Source organism: Tamandua tetradactyla, chromosome 15, assembly GCF_023851605.1.
Source record: "Tamandua tetradactyla isolate mTamTet1 chromosome 15, mTamTet1.pri, whole genome shotgun sequence".
Classification (NCBI taxonomy): domain Eukaryota; kingdom Metazoa; phylum Chordata; class Mammalia; order Pilosa; family Myrmecophagidae; genus Tamandua; species Tamandua tetradactyla.
Window position 1 is genome coordinate 60,862,115 of NC_135341.1, and position 28,000 is coordinate 60,890,114.

The 28,000-nt window shown below is 34.0% G+C and overlaps 1 protein-coding gene across 4 annotated transcripts in view; it reads left to right on the forward strand.

The window, feature by feature from the left end:
- SLC4A7 (solute carrier family 4 member 7) overlaps positions 1-28,000 on the forward strand; it is a 127,299-nt gene that overhangs the window by 79,928 nt on the left and 19,371 nt on the right. For all 4 annotated transcript variants that reach the window (XM_077129952.1, XM_077129951.1, XM_077129954.1 and 1 more), the window contains 11 exons: positions 2,942-3,057; positions 5,055-5,212; positions 6,749-6,836; positions 8,594-8,740; positions 11,102-11,208; positions 13,413-13,587; positions 17,161-17,294; positions 18,509-18,754; positions 20,782-20,887; positions 23,040-23,201; positions 23,596-23,709. In XM_077129952.1, the coding sequence (XP_076986067.1) occupies positions 2,942-3,057; positions 5,055-5,212; positions 6,749-6,836; positions 8,594-8,740; positions 11,102-11,208; positions 13,413-13,587; positions 17,161-17,294; positions 18,509-18,754; positions 20,782-20,887; positions 23,040-23,201; positions 23,596-23,709 (1,553 nt within the window). The remainder of the gene's footprint in view (positions 1-2,941; positions 3,058-5,054; positions 5,213-6,748; positions 6,837-8,593; positions 8,741-11,101; positions 11,209-13,412; positions 13,588-17,160; positions 17,295-18,508; positions 18,755-20,781; positions 20,888-23,039; positions 23,202-23,595; positions 23,710-28,000) is intronic.

Consider the following 28,000-nt stretch of genomic DNA (forward strand, 5'->3'; position numbering starts at 1 on the left):
ATAATTACTCTTGGAGAAGACATCTGTAGATGTGTAATTGCTGAAGAAAAACATTGCTGATGTTATTCCCCCTTTAATTACCTTTGGTGGTTATGGCACCAAGACATTCTAGATAAGTTTCCTTGAAGTCTAATAGTATCTTAAGAAGGTGGCCTCAGCCCATTTTGAAGATGCTGAGGTCATGGATTTTTTTGTGTCAAATGGTCATGTTTGTGTTCACTCATAGAAAAAAAGAAAGTGGCATTTCCCATTAGTTTTTCTGTGGAGGATAATTGCATATAGAATAGGTGAACTCATTTTAAAATGTTTTTCTTTTTAATGTTTTTCAGCCTCAGCACTAGTAACATTTTGGGCTGGAGAATTCTTTGTGATGGGGTCTGTCCTGTGCATTGTAGGATATTTAGCAGCATCACTGGACTCTAGCCACAAGCTGTCAGCAGCATCCCCCAGCTGGGACAATCAAATATGTTCATAGACAGTTTGCCCTCGTGAGGCCAAAATCACCCCAAGTTGAGGACCACTGCCTGCACTAACAACTCTTGATTTCAAACTTGTAACTTAAGACAACTCTGATATCTGACTTACCTTTATTCTAATTAAATTTGTGCTTTTATTTGAGAAAAAAACTTTAAATGCAAAATGATGGATTTACCAGAGTATGAGTTTAAATCTCATTGTTAATTTTATACATACATCATCTATTGGTTTTCTTTTTCTTAAATGCATTAATCCAAAGAAATAGTCTTTCTGAGTTCTCTTTGTAGAGAACTTTAGTTTTTTGGTAATTTACTTATTTAATTCTGAGCCCCAGGCTTTTTTTTTTAGGAGCAGTGAGACTTACATTACTGACCAAGAAAGTAGCTTTAACTCAGGTAAGAGTATAGTGGCTACATAGAGAGGTAATGATGGAAAACTCAAACATGCACTTGGCATGCCAGTTTGGAAAAGGAACAGGCTTGAGATGATCCGGTTAGCTAAGTGAATTCAGGTTGTATCTTCAAGGTTTGTCAGTGTTGAGTTCCACATCATTTCTTCTTCCCATCCCTACAACATTCTCACTTTTCCCACGGCTTTCTCCTCATCCTACCCTTCTTAAAAACTGGTGACTTAGACTTTTCTGGGAAACTGTGCAATATTTATCCTTTTGAGATTCATCTACAGGTTGAGTATATATAGTAGTTAGAAGTTTTTGCATCTTTGCTCAGTTGCAGTTTGCCAACAGGCCTTAAAGATAGTCTTTATTTTCTTCATTTTTGGAGGTGGGAGTAGGTAGCCACTGAAAAATGCTGGTTAATTTTTTCCCCCTTGGGCAAGTATTTTAATAAAGGAAGAGGCTCTATTCTAGAAGTTTAGGGACAAAGGTTAAAGAAAAGAGATCTTAATGACTTTGTGCGCTATGCTCAAATTGTGAGAAATGAGTTAAGTCTTAGGAAACAGGTTTTATTTCAGAACTGTTTAAATTGTCCAGTGAATAAGTGCATAGCTAAATAGATTGGAAATATTATACTGAGGTTTCTGGGTCACAGTGACATCCTAGTTTAGATGTTTAACAGAACAGTAGATATTTTAAGTCTTCTTTCCATCATGATTTTAGAAATAAGCCCTAATGACTTAGTTTCCACTTTCACTGTAAAATAGTACATTATATTCTACAGAAATGAAAACTCTCAGATGCATCAAGGTTATCTGATATGCTTTAAAATTCTAGAACTTTTAAGGTATTAACAATAAAAGTAGTAGGATCTAACTACAGAGCAGTCTAATTGAATTTCTTTGGGTTTCCAGATTGTAGTGAATGGCAGAATTAAAACTTCTAAAATAAAGCCTGTTGGATATCAGTCTAGCAACTCTCCTCCCCTTGCTTTTCCATCCACCATGTATTCACTTTTTTTTTTGTTGTTATTATTAATCTGCTTTCTTGAACTAGAAAATCTTACTTGAAAAAAAATGATATACATTTACTGGTAGAAATTTGTGTTATGTACTTAATTTTAAATTTTTGATATTTGAATTCTGCATAATTCATAGTGGTAATAATTGATTATATCTGAAAGGATTTTAGGTTATTTTCTTGTGAAACGTTGCTGCTGAACGTCACTTGAAAAGAGTGTACTATTGCTTGAACATGTAACTATCATTTCTAATCCAAGCAAGCATAGTTCATAGGTTTGTCTGTGTATCTAACCCAAACAAACTTATTTCATAGGTTGAGTGGGTTGCTTAAAAGCCACATAGCAAAGCAGTAGAGAGTGGGTATTTCTCCACATCTTTTTAAGCATAAAACCCGTACTTTTTACCCTTATGTTGTAAAAAAGTTATTATATTTTAAAGTGGTATTTCTTGGGAATAAAGATAGTAGGCAGCACACAAATACTTAGTACCCCCCAAAAAGAGAAAATTCTTAAGTAAACTATTATGAGTATGGAAGGTTATGATAAGTTCATAGACAACTCACATTTTGTTAGTGTAGCACTTAAATTTTCTGAGTTGCTCTTAGGGTTTGTCAGAGAATTTATATTGTTGATGCAGGAATGCAAAGTGTAGTTAGGCATCATTATGCTCTAAGCAGTTTCTTCTATGTTAGATACATTGAAAGTATACCACTTTCAAAAGTGTACAAGTATTTGTAGTAGTAATCAGATTCAGGTATTTCTTTCATCAAGTCTGTGATGAAAGTCTCACTCACTTTTTTCCTTTTGCAAATGGCCACTATTTTTGTAAATTCCAACTGTAATGTTTTAAGTATTAAATGAGTAGCTTTATTATTGCTTAAATGTTATTCTGGTTTTGCTGGTATGGTACTAACACCTGGCACTTTATTTTGTTTTTAATGTTGCACAGTTGCTTTTAATAAACAGTCCCTTTCAGGACATGAGCAAAGTTAGGTTACAATGTTTATTTTCTCCTTATTAATTTGGAATTTATTTGTTCATGAATACAGGTGTTTTGGCCTCTCCACAGTCTGCACCTGGGAATTTGGACACCAGTAAAAGTGGAGAAATTAAAGGTAATGGAACTGGAGGAAGCAGAGAAAATAGTACTGTCGACTTCAGCAAGGTAATTCTATCATTAACTATAAATTGTGATAATCATTCCTACTCATAAAATGACATGGAAGTGTGGTTTCATTAACATTGATTATATTTTTAATGATTTTTGAAATTGATTGCTTCTTAGATACCTTATTGATGCATGTGGTAATGTTTAATTTAAAGTCTGAAAATGAGAAAGGTGACAGTTAAGCTCAGAGTACTCAAATAACTTTATATCCTTACTAGTTTTAGAAATTCTGACAAAAAATTGGTGAGTAATATGGTATTTCCATCTATACCTACCCATAGATATCATGCAACTTCAGTATCTTTTGAACTACAGGGATTTGTTCTGGAGCTACCACCACTAGAAAGGTAAATTCTGGGAATGATGTTACAGCACTAGCAATTCAGCCTTTCCAGGGCTGTAATGTGATCCCAGAATTACTGTCTTGTGGTGTCAGTACTTTCTGGAATGTCACTGGGAAACATATTGGTGTTTCCCCGTGGGTAGATAATGGAATGGATTTAAAAGAAAAAACTGTCTTAACTATGAATGTTTTATTTTGGTAGAAGAGTATTTAGGCAAAGTAGAAAAACAAAGAAACTTATTTCAAAAGAACAGGGCTACAAACTACCAAGTTCAAATTACAATTGACTTAAAGTGTTATTTTATAACATTACTTAGGAATGATTGAGTCTATGTGGCCGTTCTGAATTTCAATGATAGTATTAATTTGCTATAGTATACTCTCAATACTTAATATTTTTATACCCAGCAGAAGACTTTTATTAAATTTGATTTCTTTCAAGCAGAATTCAGTTTTCTCAATGCTGTTATTCTGTGATGCAAAGTTCATAGGTCACATTTTATAGAAAGGGAGTTTGAGCATTTTGCTTTATAGCTTTGCTGAGCATCATACTCTACAGTTAGAGAAAGCCTTGCATGAGGGACATTGGCAGTAGAGAAAGGTTGTTATATATTTAATTCTTCCATTCTAACTTGATCATATTTCTACTGGTTCCCCAATTATTTCAGATCAGTGGAAAAGTATTCAGTGATTAGATTGCAATTTATTCTTCTTAAATGAGTAAATTATTATAATTTACTTGATAGTTCTCCTCTAGACTTGGCAGTTGCCCTTTATTTTTATTCCTCTGTCACAGTTTTACTTTTTTTTATTTGGCCTATCCTTGTGTACACCTCCTTGTCTCCTGTTGGGCAGGAGTCTGCCTCCTGGCACTGTAGTTGTGGCACACTGGGTGTGGGACTCAAGAGGCCCGCTGTAAGTGCTGGTTTTATTTTTAATAGCTAGCCCTGTAAATGGTTGTTTAGTGACTTGTGTGAAACTGCATATAAATGAAGAATTTCCCATACTTTGATATCATGTTTGTAGTCTTTTCTTTGTAATTATACACAGACAACTAAATTTCACTGTGTAACAGTATGAATAAGGGTATTCATTTTAATTTATAATTAAAATAACAGTCATTTTCTTCTATTTATGAAAATACTGGGGAATTCCTGGAGTTCCTTGATTTAAGAGACTTATTAAAAATACATAAAAACGAAGGGGACAAATTCATTTCTAATTCCCAATAGATAATCCTGAAATGAATATTTTTTAGCACTGTGTATAATTTCATGAACCATTGTTACTTTGTGGACTATATTTTCGTCCTTAATAGTTTTTAATGAATAATGCCATATTCATTGAAAATTTTCTCTAGTTTCATATGTTTGATAATTTAGATGTCTGAAGTAGTATATATATATTATAACAGTTAAGACAGCTGGAGTACTGTTTCATAGATGTGTTTTGCTTGCATTTTGTATTTGTCTACCCCATGCTTTATATTTGTGAAAATTTTGATATTTGTACATTTTATTATGTCACAGGTTTTGATTAGCAACAACTAGTCTTAAAAAACATTTTTCTTTCCTGTTTCCCTCTAACTAACCTTAATAAATATAATATCCTGAAAATTTTATTTTTAATTATTGTTCTAACTTGTCAATAGGTTGACATGAATTTCATGAGAAAAATTCCCACGGGAGCTGAGGCATCCAATGTTCTAGTGGGAGAAGTAGATTTTTTGGAAAGACCTATAATTGCATTTGTGAGACTGGCACCTGCTGTTCTTCTCTCAGGGTTGACTGAAGTCCCTGTTCCTACCAGGTAGAGTCAGTTCCATTGAACGTTTTGTCAGCATGTGTAAAATCAAATTCTTGTTCATTGAAGTAGCATGTTGCTTTATGTAACGGAAGCTCATTTTAGTAAATATTCAGTCATTTTCTTTGAGTATTAGAGCATAAGGAGTTATCATTTTTCCAGGTACTAAAAAAAAAAAAAATCATCCTTTAGACAAAACTTACCTTTGTGTCTTTCTAAGAAGTTTGGTGTCTCGGGAGTTTGATTTAAAAAGCTCTTCATCATTTTCTATATATTATGTAATGTACTGGGTAGGTGCTGGAGACAGAGAGCATGGGTTTAAATTCTTTCTTTGCTAGTTATTAACATTGTGCAAGGTCAAGCATGACTTAAATTTTGTAAGCTCCATTTGTGAAGTGTGAGAATAAGAATACTGCATACAGTTGATTAAAAGGCATATTGCTTCTGAATTAGGCAAAATGCTTTGTTCTGGCCTGACCTAAATCTTCTGTGCAGTATACATTTTAAGTAAAACTTGAGTTAGGGGTAATATCCAAAAGAACAATTAGCAAGTCATGTTATAAAGGGTAATCAGTTTTGTTGGCTACTCGTAAAAACTTTTAAATGCAAATAATTTTTAAATAATTTTTATTTTTTTAATATAAAGATAAAATAGCAGCTTATGACGCGTTTTTGTTTCTTTCTAAGATGCTTTACTCAGCTGTATTAATAGTTATTAAGATAAGTGAGAAGAATAATTCCATAGATTCATATGACATGCATTTTTATATGGTAGGAATATGAATTACTACTTCTAGTTTGATATAGGTGAATATTAGCATTTTACTGTATTTTTAACAAGGATATGGCTAAGTAGAGAGTCAAGTACTTTTAATTTAGCCACTGTAATATGTCTGATACTAAATTTGGAGTTGTAAATAAAATTCTTTATCCTTCCACAGTGTTTAGTTGATTAATACCCCATATTTATTTCATTAGAACCTTTAGACAGAAAACAGTTTTAGGAGTCATGGGTTTTTTTGTGTATAGCCTTAACTCTTTTATTTGGCCAACACTGATTCACTTTTTTTTTTTTTTTTTGTCAAAGCAGTTCAGATTTAGGGCAGTGCGATGGTGGTTCAGTTGCAGAATTCTTGCCTGCCATGCTGGAAACCCGGGTTCGATTCCCCGTGCCTGCCCATGCAAAAAAAAAAAAAAAAAAATACTAGTTCAGATTTATTTGTTTATGCTAATCCAGAAGGATATAGAAGTTTTTATTGTAGCACACTCAGTTCCTTAATTGCCACTTTATCTTAAGGAAGATCAAAAGTGATTACTTGGTAGAAAGTCAGTTGTGGATGCTCTTAGGTTGTGATCTGCTTCTGTTTTAAGTCGAGTTGCCATCTTTTTCTGGTGCTTGGGCTGGGGGAATGGAAGAGGTCTTTATGCTGTTGCTGTGTTTACAACCAAATGACTTTTTTTATGACTGCCTAAGTTTGTGTGCGTGTTACTGTTTATTGTTAAAATTGATTTGTACTTCTGTGTATTTTAATGCTTCCATAGATTTTTGTTTCTATTACTGGGTCCAGCTGGCAAAGCACCACAGTACCATGAAATTGGAAGATCAATAGCCACTCTCATGACGGATGAGGTAATTAAAATACACTAAAATCCCTTTGTATAATCAGAAACTGATTATAAAAAATTACAGTTCTTCCTTTCACAGTGAAGCTTAAAATGTTGTCCTTGCTGTCTAGTATTTTATTTCATATGAACTTTTCAACTATTTGATTAGGTCTTTAAGACCTTTTTGTCAGTGGACATTTTCTCATCTTTTTTTTTTCTTTTAGTGTTGGAAATTATTGAGTATTTTCTTGAAATTGTGAAATTTTCTCCATCCTAGATTTCAGGGGTTTAATTTCTTTTGATTTTCCTCAAGGCTTATCTTTTTTCCTTTTTCCTTTTTCCATATTTCCTCTGCAGATTTTACTCTACCTGTTTGACAACTTTATCTTTGCCTGTGGTGTATAGGTTAATCCCTCTCAGACTTCCATTTCTCTTTGGGAGAGTGTGTTTTAATCAGGTGCTTGCTAAACATCTCTACTGAATATTCTTAGGGCATCCCAAACCCCACATTTCTCCATCCTCGGCCAGTTATTTACCAGATTCTGTTGATGTTGTCTCTTCAGTGTGTTTGGATTTAATCTGTTTTTCTCTTTTCCGTTTTCACTGCTACTTCCTTAGATTAGACTCTCATACCTTCTTTTCTTTGGTGATTCAAGTGGCCTTTATGGGTCTTTCTCTTACAGTTTAATACTTTTCAAGGCTTACATTCTACCACTGACCCCCCTCTCCCCCATTTTATTCCAGGCACATTAGCTTCCTTTTTGTTCCTCAGATGTTTTTTTTTTTTTTTTTTTTTTTTTTTTTTAAAGGAAAGACAGAGAGAAGGAAGGAAGGAAGGAAGAAAGGGAAACATTTTTAAACATTTTCTTGTTTTATTGTATTCTGTTTCTCCGTTTTTGTTACATGGGCTGGGGCCGGGAATCGAACCGAGGTCCTCCGGCATAGCAGGCAAGCACTTTGCCCGCTGAGCCACCGCGGCCCCCCCACCTCCTCAGATGTTTTAAGCTCATTTCTTCCTCTGGGCATTTGCAATTGCTAGTGCCTCTGTCTGAGCTCTCTTTCTCTCCCTCATGCATCCTTTGCATGGTTTCCTCCTTCACTTTATTCACTTTCTCCTGCAGTGTTACATTTTCTGGCCACTCCATATTCCCCCCATCAGCTTCTATTCCTGTACCCTGCTTTTTATTTTTATCAGAGCATTTATTATTGCCTGCAGTTATATATTTGTTTATTTACTTGCTATTCGCTGTTTTTCTTCCTAGAAGAAAAGGTTCTTGAATGCAGGGACCTAGCTTACCTGTCTTCTTCATCGCATTATCCACAGTATTTAGAACTGTACCTAGCAAATATAGTAGGTACACAATAAATATTTGTGGTCAAATAATTTAATTATTAAAGCAAAATTGTTTGCATATCCAATGATTATTCCCTTAGGATAAATGACATTAAAATGTCATAGAAGTGGAATAACATGTCACAGAATTATTTTTTTCTGTAATGAATTATTGAGTATATCTCATGCAAAATTAGATCTCTTTTTAAATTTTCTGCTTTAGCATATAACTATTTTCTTTTTTTGTTTGATTGCTTTGTTAATTCATCTGATAGTACTTGTGATGTTTTAGAGTTTTTACCTGGTAGGGTGGAGATCTGTCTGGGGTAAGAGTTTAGGTAATTACCTTTATTGTGGACATATTTATGATTTCTAAATTGGATTTACCATGTAGAAGAGGGTTCTTTCAACTTTAAAGTCCTTTGCTCAATATGTTTTTTTTTCTTTAGATTTTTCATGATGTCGCTTATAAAGCAAAAGACAGAAATGACCTCTTATCTGGAATTGATGAATTTTTAGATCAAGTAACTGTCCTACCTCCAGGAGAGTGGGATCCTTCCATACGCATTGAGCCACCAAAAAGTGTTCCTTCTCAGGTAACAATCACATCATTCTTGTGTTATATACTTTTTTTAAAAAATTAAAATAAATTTTGTATAGGTTAGAGTTTTATGATTCAAAAATCAAATTATATAAAGAAGTATACTCAGAGGAATTGTACTCTCCCCTTATACTCACCTCCTCTGAATGACCATTTTTGTTAGTTTTTTGTTCATCTTTCTAGTTTTTATGCAGTGTAAGGCAGTATGAACATGTTTTTATCTCCCTTTCCTTCTTAGCAAAGTTAGCATAATAGAAGAGATCTTATCATAAATCATGGAAATATTCCTTATTCTTTTTCTCACAGCTGTGTTGTATTCTATTTATAGATCATAGTTTATCCTATAGCTGAACTAAGGGTTTCATTCTCTTACTGTTACAAATCATGTCCAGTATTCATATGCCACTTTAGTCTTAGACAGATATATCTGTAGGATAGATTCCCTGAATAGGTTTGCTGGCTCAAGGAGTAAATTTTTAAATAATTTTAGTATACATTACCAGAGTCACTCTTAAAGGGGTGCCTCTTTCTCACAGCCTCACTAACACAGTGTGTCAAATATTTGGATTTTTGTTATTCTGATAGATAACTTTATCAGGTATTTTAACATAGTTTTAATTTGCATTTCTATACTTAGAGAGATTAAGCATTCCGAATGTCTTTTGCTCATTGCCCTTACTTCTTTCTAAAATATTTAAATTGCCCATTGATCTATGGGGTTCTTCTGGTGTATTGTGTGGAGTTTGTATCCAACTTTATCTTTTTTCTAAATTGTTGCCTGGTTGACCTGACTTATTAAAAATTTGAGCTTACCCCCCTCTTGATTAGCAGTATTTCCTTTATCATATACATGCATATCATTTCTGGAATTCCTTTTCTTTTCAATTGGTCTATTTAAGGACCAGTTTCACTCTTTAATTTTAATTTTTGAGACTTTACTAGCCGTACTTTAATATTTGGTAGGGCTAAACTCATTCTTGTCTCTTTTACTCTTGTTTTTTCTGACTTTTCTTGCCTATCTTTGCATATTTATTATTCTATATAAGTTTAAAAATCAGCTTTCTGTTTTCAGAAATAAAACGCTGATTTTTTTTTATTTTGAACTGAGACAACAGATTTCTAACTGAAGTGAGGGGTAATCGGCATCTTTATGACATTGAATCTTTCTGTTTAAGATCATACTGTTTCCCCCATCAGTTTTCTATTTGAAGTCCATTTTTATGTCCTTAAGAAGTGTTACGAAGTTTTTCAAATGTAGTAGCATTTAAATTTATTTTAGTTCTTTTTATTTTTAACATCTTATTTTCCAACTCAATTTGTGCTTTTATCTATTTCATTTCTTTCACTTCCCGCAGGAAAGATTTTATTTTCACATTTCCTGAGTTATTTTATTCTTTTACTCACATTCTTCATCTTTCCTGATATAAGTGGTAAATTTTCCTGAATGATGCTTTAGCTATGTTGCATCCATTGTTTTTCGTTATTGCTGTTTTCTAGGAATTCTGTAATTTTGTTTTTTCTTTCCTCTTTAAGGTGTAAGTTAATTTTAATTTTGACATTTTAAAGCACTGATCTTTATAGTAATTATAGATGAGTCTTGCTACTCTATAAATATTGAATGTGTAAACCATGAAGTATGAGTTTGGAGTGTAGCCAGAGCCTTTGACCCAGGAGACTCCCTGGGCTGGCACCTCAATTATGTACACACACACACACTTTTAAGCCCAGCAACCTCCAGAGGTAACATATTAAAAGCTGACCCCTTTTTCTTCAAGTTCAGGGAAGAAGGTCCTTTATCTTAGGAATGGTACCCTTTATTTTATAGATAAAATTGATGGGAAATTGATTTTTGTGAGAACGTGTTTAACAAATGAGGCTTGTGATAATTCTTTTTTATGGGAAGTGCTTACCAAAGAAAAATGGCATGTGTTTTTTTTTCTAAATGTGTATTTTCAATATGAACAGGAGCAATATTTTAAATATTACTAGAGGGGAGAGATGCTTTATCAGAGGTTATTTATATTCTTACCACTGAGTAGTAGTTTGAAATGGTATGTATGAATCTGTTTTTTTTTTTTTTAGTGTATTTGCTGTTAAAATAATAGATGGAAAAACTGAATAAAAAATGTAAGATGCAAAAACTGTTATAAACCTAAAATATTAATAGAGGCAAATATCAGGTTCTGTTTCAAAGTGCAGTTTATTTAAAATGGAGATTTGCACTGGAAGCATTTCTTTTCTAGGAACACTAATTTAAGATATACTCAATATGAGATCTTATGTTCCCCATAATTAGGGATACCATCTCAGTGTTTTTAAAAATAGAATTCTGAAAACGTCTTTCTGTGAAATGCAGGAAAAGAGAAAGATTCCTGTGTTTCCCAATGGCTCTGCCCCCACCTCGGGTGAGACTCCTCATGAGGCAGCTCATCACGCTGGGCCTGAGCTCCAGAGGACCGGACGGTGGGTACCAATGCTGACCCTGTGTGGCTGTCATGTGGGGTCCGGGGTCAGTTGGATGAAAAAAATGTAAACATTCTTTTTCTTTACAAGTATTGGGACCTAATTTTGTACAGTTGTTTTTCATATTTAGAAAAAAAGGGACAGTATTTTATAGGTGTATATTGTTAAGGAAAATTTATATGCATTTAAAAATAAGTTTAATAGCATATGCTTGGGTTCTATATTCTAAGCTTGAACTGAATATGAAAATAATGGACTAGATGGTTAGAATATTAACAATTATATAGTATATAGGGTAATTTGCATACAGAAAGTTCTTGAAGGAAGTATAGACTTTATTACATTTCTCTGTAAAAAATTAGAGAATTATGGAAACAGAGGAATTAAAACTAATGGTTTCTTTTGTATACATAGACTCAGAACCCTTAAGTGAGCATTATTTCATGAGATAACGTAAAAATTAGATAGAGAAGCATGATTAACCAATGGTAATGATCTCTGGAAACCCTGTTAGAAAAATTGTTCCAAGAAGTTGACTTTTGGAATAAACAGTAGAAATATTTTCAGGTACAAGCGTTGCCTTACAATATTTTGTAGAAGTAGATAAATGCTATATTTTCCATAATATAGAAAAACATGTAAGTATTGATACAGAATATTGATACGAAGTATCCATTGTTGGCCACTACAGAACTAGAAGACCTTGATTTATACAGGCACTTTATCAGACATTTTTGCCTAAATGATAACTACTGTACAAGAAAAATAGATCATAACTGTCATACTAAAGATAGACGTAAGAGAAGTGTAGTCATGATTTATTTATTGACTAATATATGTGTCTAATGTATAAGTCTCTGTGAATGTAGTAGAGAATAAGACTTTGCTGGTCTGCTATTAGATATTGTTTCTTCAAACTTTGTCAAACCCTGTCTAATGGACCCTCTAGACTGAGGTAGGCTTGGTCACTGGGAAGCACCAACACAGGCCCCCCAGTGATCTCACAGTCCCCTGACTGCCTCATACAAGCCATCTATTAGATAATCCATTATTGATGTGATGGTGTAGATTCATTTTCTAAATTATCAGTGGCACCTTTTCCATTGCAAGCTGGAAATTTTCCCTTATTGTCAGATTATTTATAGAGGCTTACCTCTTCCACTTCACAATGTGTGTATATATATTAGCTTAAGAAAAAATAAAAAAAATAGAATTGTAAAGCTTGAAACATCCACAACCTTTGAAAGATTAAAATAAGTGTTTTGGTCTATTTTCCTGCAGTTGGAATTTGAATGATTATATATTTTATGAGTAACAAAACATTTTGGAATTATTCAGTGACCGTTATTTATTGAGTCCTACTATGTCCCACACACTGGTCTAGATGTTGGAGATATGGCAGTGAACAAAAAAAAGCCCCTGTCCCCCCCCCTTGGAGTCTATATTTTAGTGGAATGTTTCCAAGATTGATGTTTCCAAAAGTATGATTTAAAAAAAAAAAAGAAATCATTGGTTGTATGTAGTATGCCAATACACATTTTAATATGCTAATTAAACATCTTAGTTTTATTAATATACACAGTAGTTTGGCCACATCTACACTAAATTATATACAATGGATTAGTTTTCAGAGTTTTGTACTCCACAGATGTATGTGATTGAAGTTTTCATTTTAAAGTGTATTAAAAATTATCATTTAATTAATTACTCAGTGCATCTAAGCACAGCATATTATATTCTTGTGAAATAGTATTTGGGAAATTATGATTCATTTTAGAATTGCCTTCCTGGTATTTCTGATGCATGCCTTTAAGATTTATAATGTAGAAAATAATAAAATTGCTTATGCACATTTTCATGAATAGGTTAAGTTTTATTTATTTTCATTGTACATTTCCTTGCACATTTGTGTCCCAAATTGCATTTAGTCATGAAATCATTTGCCCACAGTCTTTTCAGTATATAGTCCATAAAATACAGATGTTTGTTTCTTTTAACTTGGTAAGGTCTACCTTTCCTCTATCATCAGTGGGATTAGATTAAATGAGTGTATCATCTACAGTGAATACCATAATTTAAATTTGATTTTAATTTTTGTTGACAAAACATTAGGCACCAGCAGTCTTATGTAGCCCATAGTTTTAGTTTGAACTAGCTAGAATCCTCTAGTGTACAGTTTGACGAGTTTCATCTCACCTATTTAGGCTTTTTGGTGGTTTGATACTTGACATCAAAAGGAAAGCACCTTTTTTCTTGAGTGACTTCAAGGATGCATTAAGCCTGCAGTGCCTGGCCTCGATTCTTTTCCTATACTGTGCCTGTATGTCTCCTGTAATCACTTTTGGAGGGCTGCTTGGAGAAGCTACAGAAGGCAGAATAGTGAGTACAAAGATTGGTAGTAGCCAGGCTCTTAGCTCTTCAGAGGCAAGTGTCTGCGTGCATTAGTCTCACTATTCGTACTTGTATTTGAAGAGTCTACCCACAGCACGATTAACCTGTCCCAAAGCAGACTTCCCCCAAAGATAATTGCTATGGAAAACATGGGGAAGCCATTTGAACAGGAGAAGATGCACAGTTGAGGTAAAAAAAAAAAAAAAAAATTAAAAAATTAAAAAAATGTTTATCCTGGCTTGCTGGATGAATGGCTTTATAAATTGAGTACAAGGCTTGCATTGTCTTTGTGCGGGGGAGGGCTGGGGAAAGATCAATTGAACTGATTCTGGGTGGGTCATGGGTGGGAAAATTTATCAGTGGGGCTATTTCATCCTTTAAGGCATCATAGGATTAGTTGGAGGCATATGGTTAATATTAATCCCTAAACCCTGGTTGGGAGGCCAGGACTAAACTGTTTGGAAGAAGAGAACGCAATTGTGGAAATGATGGATTTTTGACGTGGTATTTAAATTTGAGTGAAAGTTGCCAAAGCTTTTATTTGGAAAATATAATCAGAATCTGCATCCTTTGATATGAAAGTGAAAGTTATGTTTTTCTGTTTTAGCTGATATATTAGGAGCTGTGGGAGGCATGCTAACTCAACAGTATCAGTGCTTTGTAAAATTCTAAAGGGCATTTTTTTGTTTATATACATGTTAATGAGATGATTTGTAATTCTTAAGTTTTTCGGTATATTTATTTAATCATATTTATTCTTGGGAGAAAATTCTTTTTTAAAGCAAATACAAGGTTAAAAATTAGCCAAAGCTTATCTAATGGTAATTATTCAGCTAAAATATTTCATGAGCTTCACATGAGATAATCATTCTGACAATTGAAATCTTCTCTCGATTCTGAATTTATTTTCGATTATTTAGATTGATATAACATTACCAGACATTTAGTGCACATTTATTTTATTCTGTTAACCATTGTATAAAAGATACATAGTTTTAATAAGTTGCTTAATGAGCTGTCACAAATTGTATACATGTAACTGCTAATTCCTGTGGAAATGTGTCTTACCTGTTAACTGTCATGGAAATGCTGCTTCTTTGCTCTTGGACTGTCATTTACTGCCTGCCCACCCCATCTTGCTACTGAATACCATGTGCGTGTTGTGATAGTGCATTAGACACTGTAGGGATATAGGCAAGTTTAAAACTAGTATGTGCCTCCTACCCTCAAGGATCCTAATGTAAGTGGAAAAGAGAAATAGTACATGTATAGTTGCTATGGCATGATGTGTTGTGCCACATATTAGGGAGATAAAGTAAGAGCTGTAGAAGTTGTAGTAACAGCAATAGAGAAATCAGGAGTGTTATGGAGGAAAGTGATATGAACATAGCGTGTTTCTTTTCACATGCGTTTTTAGGCATTTTAGTAGAAATGAATACATTAGGAGTCACAGTCCCAGAGTGGTAAAGAAAAGATAGAGAGATCGGAAACCATTCACATATAAGTGAAGGTTGAAACTGAGAATAGATGAAGTTAATAAGGGAGATAATTGATAGGGAGAGAGGTAGAGGATGAAAGTGGGAAGCTACCAACATTTGTAGAATAGGGAGGGATGAAAATGAGGAGGAAAATGACCCAGCAAATTAGACACAGGTACAATTAGAATTCTGGAAGAGAAATCAGGATGATATAATTTTGCAAAAAACCAAAATAGAGATTTTGAGAAGGAAGAAAGATGAGCAGCAAGTGTTCAGTGCCATGTGGTGGAGAGGTGTTATATTTATCTGGGAGGGGGAGTTGTAGGGGTAGGGCTTCAGTTAGGTAAAGTTGAAACTTTTGAAGTGGCCTGGGAAAGACAGCGTCATGCGACTGATTTCTGTACTAAAAGAAGTTTTAGTTGTGGAAACAAGAAACAGCTCAGAAATTAGAAAAAAATAGAGTAAAGAAAATTTTTTCCTTCTAGTAAAATGTCACAAAAGGAGGTGAGGAGTGGAAAGAAGGTCTATATGGTGATAACTTTTTTAACCCAAATTGTGCCCATTGTTCACATTTCTTTATTCTGCTCTTTGCTCCTTGATTGTTTGCTTTCTGTTTCTGGGTATCATTTAGTCATTTTTTTTTTCCTTTGACCTAAGCTTTGCTTAAATTCATTCCTAAATATATACATTCTATTTGAACCAAGGGTTTTATGAGGATTCAGTTGTGTCTACTAGAACAAATCATTGTTTGTCTGTGGGCAGGAAAATAAATTTACTCCATGCAGTTAACAAATGCATGCTTAATGTACATACTTATTCATCTTGCAAAAAGCAAAACAAAGCAAATTTCTGTATAGTATGATTACATTGCTATTCTAATAGTTGAATCATTTTTATTGCACACTATTATGTTGTCATTTTAATTTTAGAAGATTATGCTATAGCTGATGGAAAAATTGTTGTCATTTATTAAGTGCATTCTATATGCCAGATCCTATGTCATGGGTTTTTCCTAAACATACTACATAAGTGTACTGGCTATCATGACCCCCACTTAAAAATGAGAAAGTTGGGCTCATAATGCTTAAGATATGATGATGGCTAGTGATAATTGAGCTAGTCCTCCCCTTCCAAATCTTTCCCAAGCCTTGTTCTTTGCCTTCTGCTAGACCTCTTCTCAGTTAAAGGGAATTGTTTCTCACAAGCATCATTTCCCTGCCTTTAACCATTATGGGCTTCTTCCTTTCTTGATGATAGCACTACTTGACCTCAGTGTTTATGAATAGTAAATTATCCTTTCTTTTTTTTCCTAGCTCCTTGCCTTACCATCTAATAACTCAGTCAGAATGTAATGGTGGTGGTGGTAGGAAATTAGGGTACTAGCTTGATAGAAATTTCTCTAAGTTTTTCCTTTCGTCACTTTATCCTCTTTAAATGCCAAAATACAATGACAATAAGATACTTCCTCTTTTATGGTGGCTGTGAATTATTTTAAGAGATATTCAACTGTTCAGTTTATGCTCAATATTTTAATTTTGTTTTCAATTTGTTAAGTTTATCATTGGATTACTTTCTTTAAAATGCGTGGGAAGTTGCTTTGATAAAGATAGGATACATGATAATTTTCTATTTATTTATCTAATGGATTCTTTTTTGTAGCATACCATATTGAGTATTTAATAAGTTTTCAGTTTTTTTTAATGAACTATTTCAGGCAGACAAAAGCATTCAAAATAATATATACACCTTTGTACCCATCCCAGGCTTAAGAAATAAAACATCTAAAATTAAAGCCCCTAATGTTTTCTTCCATTTTACTGCTCCCTCTTCCCTTCCCCCACAGTACTGACTTTTGAATTAAGTTGATTGTATATTGTTGTGTACAGCAGTTTTCCCTGTGTATTTAAAATGTTTTTGTAATTTTGTGTTTAAATTTGTCTCATTGTTGTGTTTGCTTTTTATTTATAACTACTTTAGTATTTTTTTTCATTTGGTTTTCAGATGTCTTACATATATTATACTAGATAGAGATATTTTGTTTTATGATGTACTGCTTTTATTCATTTCCTTTTTCCTTAAACAGAGTGCAATAGAGTCTCTTTTTGGAGCATCATTAACTGGGATTGCCTATTCGTTGTTTGCTGGGCAACCTCTAACAATATTGGGGAGCACAGGTCCAGTTTTAGTATTTGAAAAAATTTTATATAAATTCTGTAGGTAAGTAATAATACTGTAAGTCACATGTTTCAAATATATGTATAATATATTATATGGTTTATTAAATTTTATTAGAAGTGCACTGTATATTTAGTAGCTACAAAAGAGGATCAGATCATATGTATATTTTCAATACTTTTGGGTCATTGTATGGTCACTCCTCTGCCAACCCTTAAAACCATCCTTACCCCAATAATTTAGAAATGAAGAAGATAAAATTGCTAAGTGTAAAATTAATAGAATTGAATATAGATAGGCACATTGTTTGAGGGTCAATAAAAATCCTTTGTGCTAGTAAATTTAATTGGCAAGAAGGTATTAATTTGAATTGTTTAATAGTAGTGTGGTGGGTCTCATAAAAAGGAAGCTTAGACAGAGGAAGAATACAAAAGCGCTGGCTGACTCTAACAATCAGCCCATTTAACAGAAAGGGAATTGCGGCAGGGTGAGGTGTCAGTGTCCAGTGGAAGGGTTGTCCGCAGTGTGGAAGTGAATGCACAGTAGTATAGCTGGTAGACTGATTATGATGTGGCCAAATTCCTATTGTGATAGAAATGCAGTTGAATATTTTAGCCTGAAACAGCCTAATACTGTTAAACGTGATTCTTCTAACACTGCTTGTTCTGATTTGTTGCTCACTGAACAGCTGATTCTTTTTCTAATTTAGCATGGCTCCATAGACTTAGAGAGAGAATGCAGTGACCTGAAGCGTTTTAGACTCTGTGGTAGTAATTGCTCATTTAACCTTTTTTTGAAAAGAAATCATTTTCTGGGGTAATAACGGTGGGGGAGGAGGTGCTGGTGGCGATGGTAGTGGTGGTGGAGTTCTGGATGCGATGACCGAACTGGTGCAGAGAGGCAGGCTGAGTTGTTCTTCCACTTAGACTGCAGGTCTCATTACTCCTCAGACCTAAGTTCTAAAGGGAAGCCTGATGTTTTTGAGGTGTTTACTGCATAGCAGATAAATCTTTTGTATAAGTATAATGTAGTGTATATAACTAACTAGTTTATTAATAAGAAGCTTGTCTTGAGTTGAAGCCAAAACAATATAGAGAGCTTTCTGTAGACATTAGTTTCTAATTCTGTGATTCACTCTCATTTTTCAGAACTTTATGACCTTATATTCTTCTTACTGCTTGTTAGAAAATTGCTAAGCACAAAGACTATTCTGAATCCATATGCTAATCATGTCCACATTTTTTCTTTCTAAACAGAGATTATCACCTTTCCTATCTGTCTTTACGAACCAGTATTGGTCTGTGGACTTCTTTCTTGTGCATTGTTTTGGTTGCAACAGATGCAAGCAGCCTTGTGTGTTATATTACACGATTTACAGAGGAAGCTTTTGCAGCTCTCATATGCATCATATTCATCTATGAGGCTTTGGAGAAGCTCTTTCATTTAGGGGAAATATATGCATTTAACATGCACAATAACCTAGATGAACTGACCTCCTACTCGTAAGTATTTCTGTTTCCTTCTATTACTTAGTGTTAAAGTGTATGTTTGTAGAAATGTCTGAGCCTAGAAAATACTTGCCATGTGATGAAAACTGTATAGGTTTAACTACCCAGCTCACCATTTAGGATTTGGCTTTTTTACCAAAGCACTGGATGGACAGACATAAAGTTGATCAAATTTTTATTCCTTGAAATAACTTATTCATGTGTATGTATATTTAGTCTTCTGAATATGCACTGTGGATTGGCCAATTTAAATTTGATTGTTTGACAGCTAACTTACTCTCCATGTTTGAATAAGGCTAATGTTGGATCTGTATTCTTTAACTGAAACCTAGAAGTAGTATGATGTTGGATAAAGTATTTTAAAAATAGCTATGTATTCCTTGCATTTCGCATTTTCATTAACACTTTGGAAGCTTAACATTTTTTATTGAGAAGTAAAATTTCAGTACACTCTTATATATGTGGTTTTCTGGAGTGTTTTCTTTGTGGTTAGAAAAGCTTGAAATGAAAATCTTCCTAAACTCTAGAATAAAATAAGACTTGAAAAGTAATGTATACATGTAACAAAAGGTTGACAGATACATTCACTCAAAAGTAAATAGGCTATTAAAATTAGACATATCTAAGTAGGTTCCTGTATTTACTACCTTAAGCAATCATGTATGGTGTAAATGTAGTACTGTATTTGATTGATTTACTTGGAGAAATCAGTGGTTAGCAAAAGACAAAAAGGATACAACTTCCGTCCTCCTACCCAACACCTAAGCCCCAAATCCTGGAATTCTTCCCTGTTCCCTCTATACTTCTCCTCCATCCCCTCTGCTGTCTCTTCTTTGCCTTCCTTCCAACTTGGATGGAATAGGGAGGGATGTGAAAATTCTTATAAAATATTGACCTAGTTGAAAGTATTGTGACACTTGGATGTCAAATACGTTGTGTACTTTAATCTTTGCTCTTAAACATTTATGCATCTTTATTTTTTATATATGCATTTATATTTTGGATCTTATTGTTGATTGTCTCTCTTTCCTAGGCCTTCTCTCACTTAATCTTTATGACACATGACTTCTATTGCTACTGCCAGCCAGTTAGAACAGTGTTTCTTTCTGGTTAATTAACTGAATAATAATATGGGAATATCATTCATTTAGCTAATATACATTAGACACCTCTAGGCACTGTGTTTAGAGTGTTACACAACTTATGCTATAGGTTACTTAATTCCTATCATAGCCCCTTTTGTGTATGAAGAAAGTGAGAATCTTAGAGGTTGAAACCTCCCTTAGGTCAAAGCAGCTAATAAATTATAAGTCGGTATTAACTCCAAGGTCCATCCTTTTGCCTTTTTGCAAACAGCTCAAAGGCTAATTACAAATATTTCTACATTTTCTTCTTTTCGTTTTTTTAAATCCACACTTAGAGATTTCTTTACTTATGTGTATGTTTCGAGACAATGGAGATAGTTACAGGTATGAACTGAACTCCCTATCACTCTTCTAGTCTTTTCCTGATTTAAAAGAACAACTGTGTTCTATTTATTTTTTTAAGAATAAATCTTAATGTCAATAAATGTTGAGCATGAGTAGGGTAGAGCTTAACAGGGTACACAAAATTAGTAGGCATGTAACTTAGTGGGAATCTGTACTTGTTGTGGGGGTTGAGAGGCATATAGCAGCAACTGCTAAGGAAGTTGAGTAAATAAAATTTAGTGGAGAGTAATTTTGCTGAACATGGTAGTATCTTCTCAAAGACTTAAAGAAAATATTACCTCCCTAAGAGATATATCTAAGTAGTTTCATTAAGTAAACGTTTTATTGATATTTGTATTAGTTGTGTTTTATTGTATATAACCAAACCGTATTCCATTGTTGTTTCTGATGTTTTAACATTCCAGTCTACATGTATTATGACATAGAAAGTCAAGAAATTAAAAGCTATCACATTTTGTAACTTACTTAATAATAAAATGTGAACATAAAATGGCAGGATCCTTAAACATTTATCCTATTCTAATTTCTCAGATGTGTATGTGGTGAACCTCCTAACCCTAGCAATGAAACTCTAAAGCTGTGGAAGGAAAAGAATATAACAGCACACGCTATTTCCTGGGGAAATCTTACTACTTCTGTGAGTGTATTAAAAAAACAAGGATTTTTCAGATACTATAATAACATGATTCTTTATCTTTTTCTGATTAGACTTACATTTTCTTTTAGATCCCTTGATATGTGTTTAGAATGTAGTGCTTTGTCCAGATAATAGTTAACATTTTAAAAATCTATCATTCCCTAAAAAGTACAGACTGAAAAGAAAGAAGCTGGTAAGGGAAATAACAATGGACTATTTGACTTCCAAATTGTAACTATTAAGAAGATATAAATATACTCTGGTTTCTAGTTCTACTTAGACTGTGAAGTTCAAAGGAAGCGTTAACTAGGACTATCGTTGCACCCGTTGGGTTTTATTATTACAACAGCCCATACCCACTTGTCCTACCTTTTCTTTATTAGTTCATCTGCTGTACAAATGGCTTATTTGGAAGACCTTAAGAACTGTGCTAATAATGCCCTGATTATCTAAGTGAACCTTGTCTACCTAACTTAACGAGACTGGTCTGACTCAAGCACTAAGAGAAGAGAAAGGGAAAAAGACAAAAACATGTAATGAGCATCTATTATTTACTGAATACTACAATGGATGCTTGTATTCTATTGGGAAATGTCCTGAACCTAGAATATCCATGTTTTGGATACTTCGCAGGTTGGGAGTTTGGAATAAAGATGTAAAGTGATGCTAGCAGTATCTGAATTAGAGCTGATCTTAGAGACCCTCAGCTTCTCTTGTACTTTTTGCAGCATATAAGCAGCTGTGGATCATTCCTTTCTCACTAAAGATTGTGATCGGCTCTTAACTATTTGATTTGAGGAACATCTGCTGAAATTTTATCCCACTAATAATTTAAGACTGTATTGTCCAGCACAGTGGCCACAAGCCACATGTGTCCATTTAAATTTAAATTTAATAAAAGTAATTACAGGTTCAGTTTCTCAGTCACACAAGACATTTATTTTAAGTATTGAATCACCTTATGTGATTACTTGCTGCTTTACTGGTAGTAGTTATATCATTTCAGAAAGTTCTGTTGAATAGTACTGATTTTAAAGCAATAAATGGAAATCAACTTAGATTTATGCCTTACTTTATTTTCATATTTTAAAAAGTTGTTTTCATTGTGAAAGAGGTATAGTTAGTTGATAGTGGTGTTTGAATGAAAGTGTTATAAAAATATCACCTAAGGTTGTGTAGAAGGTCTTTGGTATTAAAGATAGAAATCTTTTCAGTTATTTTTAATGTGTTTCTCTGATATCCAAAACAGCTATCTTAGGTGTTATGTTTTGTTTGCTTCGTTTTATTTTTGTAGTTGTGATTTTTCTTTCCGTGACCCATGTTCTAAATTTGTAGGTTTACTAATCTTAGAACATAGAAGTTTAAAATAATAGAATCTTTAACAATTTTTTTTTTTTGGTGAAACTGAGTTTTTATTTTGTTAAAATGAGAGTCACTGGAAACATAAAGTAAGATAAAAATGGACTTTAGTAGCATGTGCTTTTGTTAGTTGCTAGTTACCTTTCAGTTATTTTTTCCCCTCAAAGGAAAATCAAGTCAACAGATTTCTGTAAGTACATTATATTATTGATTATATTGTATTATTGATTTTATTAATGGAAATGTAATTTAATGGTCACTTTATTGGTTTTGGTTCCATGCTTTAATCCCAAAACCTTGAGGCAAGTTAGAAAAGCCAAAACCATAGTTTTTGTTAGTGCTTTGTATTTAGTATTGTAGCTATTTCATATTTGGCATTGTAACAACATATAGTGGTAATTTCCTGTCTGCTATTTTTTGTATTAAACTACTTGTTCAAAAGTAAAGAAAATTGTTTCCCTACAAGAATTCAGAAAAAAAAAAACCCTGAGGTTTTTAATAATGCTGTCCCTAAAGGGAATATGGAATTTTAAAGAAAGGAGTGTATAAAGCAGTTTGGCAAAAATCTGTATTTCAGTGATTTGATACATACATTTTTCACAAATCATAACATTTCTGAACTCAGGATAAGTCTTATAATTTGTGGTGTGTTATAATTGACTTGGCAATAAAATAAAGACTTTCCTTGCCATCAGTAACATCTTTTATTCAGTGAAATTCATTAGTACTTTATTAGGTATTTGAGCATTTCTTTCATCCTCTCCTTTTTTTTCCCCTTTCTTCTTTTTTCCAGGAATGTAAACATTTTCATGGTGTATTTGTAGGATCAGCTTGTAGTCTTCATGGACCTTATATTCCAGATGTCCTTTTTTGGTGTGTCATCTTATTTTTCACCACATTTTTTCTGTCTTCATTCCTCAAGCAATTTAAGACCAAACGTTATTTTCCTACCAAGGTAATTGAGATATAAATTTGGAGTTCCAGAAATATTAATGTTTTAGTTTTCATTGCTTTAGTTTATTTCAAAACAATAGTATGTGGTATGTATTTTTTTAGTTTGATGCTTGATGCCATATAGTTAAAAAGAAATTATTCATAGCAGAAAAAGTATGATATATTATGTATCTGAGTTCACAGTAGAAAAATGATGGTACCACAAGAAAGATGTTAATTGTGAAATGTTTCTTTTAGGAAAGGATTAGGTATAAATGTATTTCACTGATACGTTTTCACTAATTAACAACTCCATTCATACTTTCTAGTGGCATGTTGTATTTGTGTATGATGTGGATTAATTTCGAAAGGACATATGTTTTTATGTTTATGTTAACAAAGTCCTTTTAACATAGGTGCGATCGACAATCAGTGACTTTGCTGTATTTCTCACAATAGTAATAATGGTTGCAATTGACTACCTTGTAGGAGTTCCATCTCCTAAACTTCACGTTCCTGAAAAATTTGAGGTAAGGATTAAAACACATGACCGTTTATTATTTGGGAATATGATACTACTTTAAAGTGAAGTGCAGCCTCCTAAGTAGTTATTTTCAAACATACGTATAGTCTCTGAATACCTGGTGCTTTGTTTATTTATTTATTTGTAATATACCTGGTCTTGACAGGAAAAATTATATATACACACATGTACACAAATATGTATGCATTTCTCACATATATATTATAAACATATACAAATCAATTATGCATATAAATATGTACATTTCTCACATTTATTAAAAATTACAAGTTGGAAAGGGACAAGTGCTAGTCAGGAAGTAAGCAGAAAGGTCTCAAAGCTAGTCTGTCATGGAGAATGAGTGAAAATATCCACGGTGTGAGTAGTTGCAAGCCATTTTAAAAATGTTACCCTGCTTTCATAGCTGAAGTTTTTCATGTGCTTTCCAGGGGAAAGAAATACCCTTTACTTCCCTTTTAAATGGAAGGTTGTAGCTTTCAAATAGCCCCATAGTAGGATTTTCTTTTAGCAAAGTATATATCCCCCACTCCTCAAACCTTATGATTGATTATATAAAGAAGAAAAGCTCATTTTGAGTTCTGTCACTGCTTATATATTTACATTAGCAAATTATATGACTTCCTCTAGAAGTAGATATTTAAAAGGAATCAGAAATAAGGGATATAGTGGAGATGACTTTAGTCCGTTTTATTTTTCCTAGAACAGAAAAAATAACATTATTTTCAAAACTAGTGGTCTCCAGAGTAGGGTGCAGGTGTGGAAAATAATTCACCTAAAATATTAAAAATGTCTATTTTTTAAAAATAAAGAAATGAGAAAGATTAAACTTTATAGCACTTACTGTGTGGATTTCATTATACAGATAACTGATAGTAATATAACATGTAAATGAGTATTCAGCAATTGAGTATGTGGTCATCTTTCTTGTCTTTACTGCTAGAGATATAAGAAAAAATCTTTGGAGAGCATTGTTGTTTAAAAGCATAGATATTGAAGCACTGAAGATTTTAGGCCAATTAAGAGATGACAAATATAGGAAAGTTGTTCTGTATTTACCAAGTCTTATGAGAACATATAAAAAATGAGACTAAATTAATATTCAAGATATTCAAGTAATTTTCTATTATTCTGGCCAGAGGTCCTTATTCTGATTCCTAAATATATCTTTGTTACTGATCTATTGATCTATTTCAGATAGCAAACTGATTTCAAGGGGGCATAAAATACACTTGAGGAAACAAATCAAGGAACAACTTATGAATACATGCATAGGGTAGATAAAATACTTTTTAATTTATATGTAGTATTGCAAATGAAATGTTCAGTGTGGGCAGAGTGGAATACCAGAAAGTATTGAATTTCTTTTTTGCATTGAGAATGTTTTCGTGGAGATAAAACAAGCCTAATAGGAAATCTAGGAAATGAATACATTTATTTAGGTTTAAATATATCCGATAACCTCAAAGATTTACTAAACAAGATCATTTAAAATGTTTTTGTTACAGAATAATCTTATATTATGGCATAGATTGTGAGTATTAGTATCTGTTTGATGCCAGATTTTTGTCAGTCAATACTTTAGAAAAAGTGTCTTGATGCCCAATTCTGATTTACTACTGATCCTGCCTGGATCATAAGTCTATAGAAATCTCTAAAGCCCTTTTATTTAAGAGTTGATCTGGCAGGTAGATTGATTTCACTATATATGAAGTATGTGGGAGCGTGTTGTTGTAATGATACCTTGTGTCACTTATCTATTTCTGCATATCAACCATCCCCAAAATGTAATGCCTTTAAACAGTGACCCTTTGTTTGTTCTAATTCTGTGACAGGGCTGTGCTTAGCTGTGTAGTATGATCTGTTGGTCTCATCTGGAGTCTTACACATAGTACATGCATAGTGGCTCCATGGAGGCCTCATTCAGTTGGTTGAGTCTTCAGTTAGATGGTCATAATAGCTGGGTGATGGGCTTCCTCTTTTCTCACACCACATTATATCTCCTCCTCAAAGTTAATTCAGATTTATTTACAGCATGACCTCAAGGTTCAGACGGTTAGAGCAAACGCAGCATGATCTCTTGTGTTTGAGGCTCAGAAATCACACATTGCCCACTTTTGTTGATTCAGTTAAGTCATAGGGTTATCTTAGATTCAAAGGTAATGGAGTCCACTTCTAGCTGGAAGGAATGACTATGACCAAGTCACATTTTAGAGGGGGCGTGTATCTAGGGATGAGAAGAATTGCTTTTGCTGTCTTTGCAAATGATTCATCATGCATTTCAATATTGAATCCACTTCTGGAGAAGATGGCGGCTTAGTAAGATGCGCGGGTCTTAGTTCCTCCTCCAGAAAAGAAACTAAAGAAACAGAAACAATATGAAACAGCTCCCGGAGTCACGGCAGAGACCCAAAAGACAGCGTACCCCATTCTGGAACGGCTGAACGGGCAGGGAGAATCCGCTGCGGTGAGATACCCGAGGGGCGCGCGGTTTCCCGGCCGGGGCGGCTGGCGACTGGGGTCCCCTCCACACACGTGGCTCCCCGGTCTGACTGGGAACATTGGATAGCGGGGTCCTCCCATCAAGCTTGGCGTCTCAGGCCAGCTGGGCAATTTGGACCGGCACTCCCCCAAGCCACGGCGGCCAGCGACCCCCGCCTCCACGCGCGGTTTCCCGGGCCGACTGCCCCGCAGACAGATGAGCGCCACGAGCGCCACCTACTGGGCAGGAAAAGAAAAACAGAGCCCAGAGATTTCACAGAAAAAGCTTTCAACCAGCTGGGTCCCACACCCAGGGAAATCTGATCAAATGCCCAGACACCAGCAGAAAATAATGGATGACGCTCGGAAAATTGAAGATATGGCCCAGTCAAAGGAACAAACCAATAGTTCAAATGAGATACAGGAGCTGAGACAACTAATGCTGAATATACGAACAGAAATGGAAAAACTCTTCAAAAACCAAATCAATAAATTGAGGGAGGACATGAAGAAGACATGGGCTGAACAAAAAGAAGAAATAGAAAATCTGAAAAAACAAATCACAGAACTTATGGGAGTGAAGGACAAAGAAGAAAAAATGGAAAAAACAATGGATACCTACAATGGTAGATCTAAAGAGACAGAAGCTACAATTAGTGAACTGGAGGATGGAACATCTGAATTCCAAAAAGAAACAGAAACTATAGGGAAAAGAATGGAAAAACTTGAGCAGGGAATCAGGGAACTGAATGACAATATGAAGCGCACAAATATACGTGTTGTGGGTGTCCCAGAAGGAGAAGAGAAGGGAAAAGGAGGAGAAAAACTAATGGAAGAAATTATCACTGAAAATTTCCCAACTCTTATGAAAGACCTAAATTTACAGATCCAAGAAGTGCAGCGCACCCCAAAGAGAATAGACCCAAATAGGCGTTCTCCAAGACATTTACTAGTTAGAATGTCAGAGGTCAAAGAGAAAGAGAGGATCTTGAAAGCAGCAAGAGAAAAACAATCCATCACATACAAGGGAAACCCAATAAGACTATGTGTAGATTTCTCAGCAGAAACCATGGAAGCTAGAAGACAGTGGGATGATATATTTAAATTACTAAAAGAGAAAAACTGCCAACCAAGACTCCTATATCCAGCAAAATTGTCCTTCAAAAATGAAGGAGAAATTAAAACATTTATAGACAAAAAGTCACTGAGAGAATTTGTGACCAAGAGACCAGCTCTGCAAGAAATGCTAAAGGGAGCACTAGAGTCAGATACGAAAAGACAGAAGAGAGAGGTATGGAGAAGAGCGTAGAAAGAAGGAAAATCAGATATGATATATATAATACAAAAGGCAAAATGGTAGAGGAAAATATTATCCAAACAGTAATAACACTAAAAGTTAATGGACTGAATTTCCCAATCAAAAGACATAGACTGGCAGAATGGATTACGACCCAGCAATACCACTGCTAGGTATCTACTCAAAGGACTTACGGGCAAAGACACAGACGGACATTTGCACACCAGTGTTTATAGCAGCATTATCTATAATTGCAAAGAGATGGAAACAGCCAAAATGTCCATCAACAGACGAGTGGCTAAACAAACTGTGGCGTATACCTACGATGGAATATTATGCAGCTTTAAGACAGACTAAACTTATGAAGCATGTAATAACATGGATGGACCTAGAGAACATTATGCTGAGTGAGTCTAGCCCAAAACTAAAGGACAAATACTGTATGGTCCCACTGATGTGAACCAACATTCGAGAATCAGCTTGGAATATATCATTGGTAACA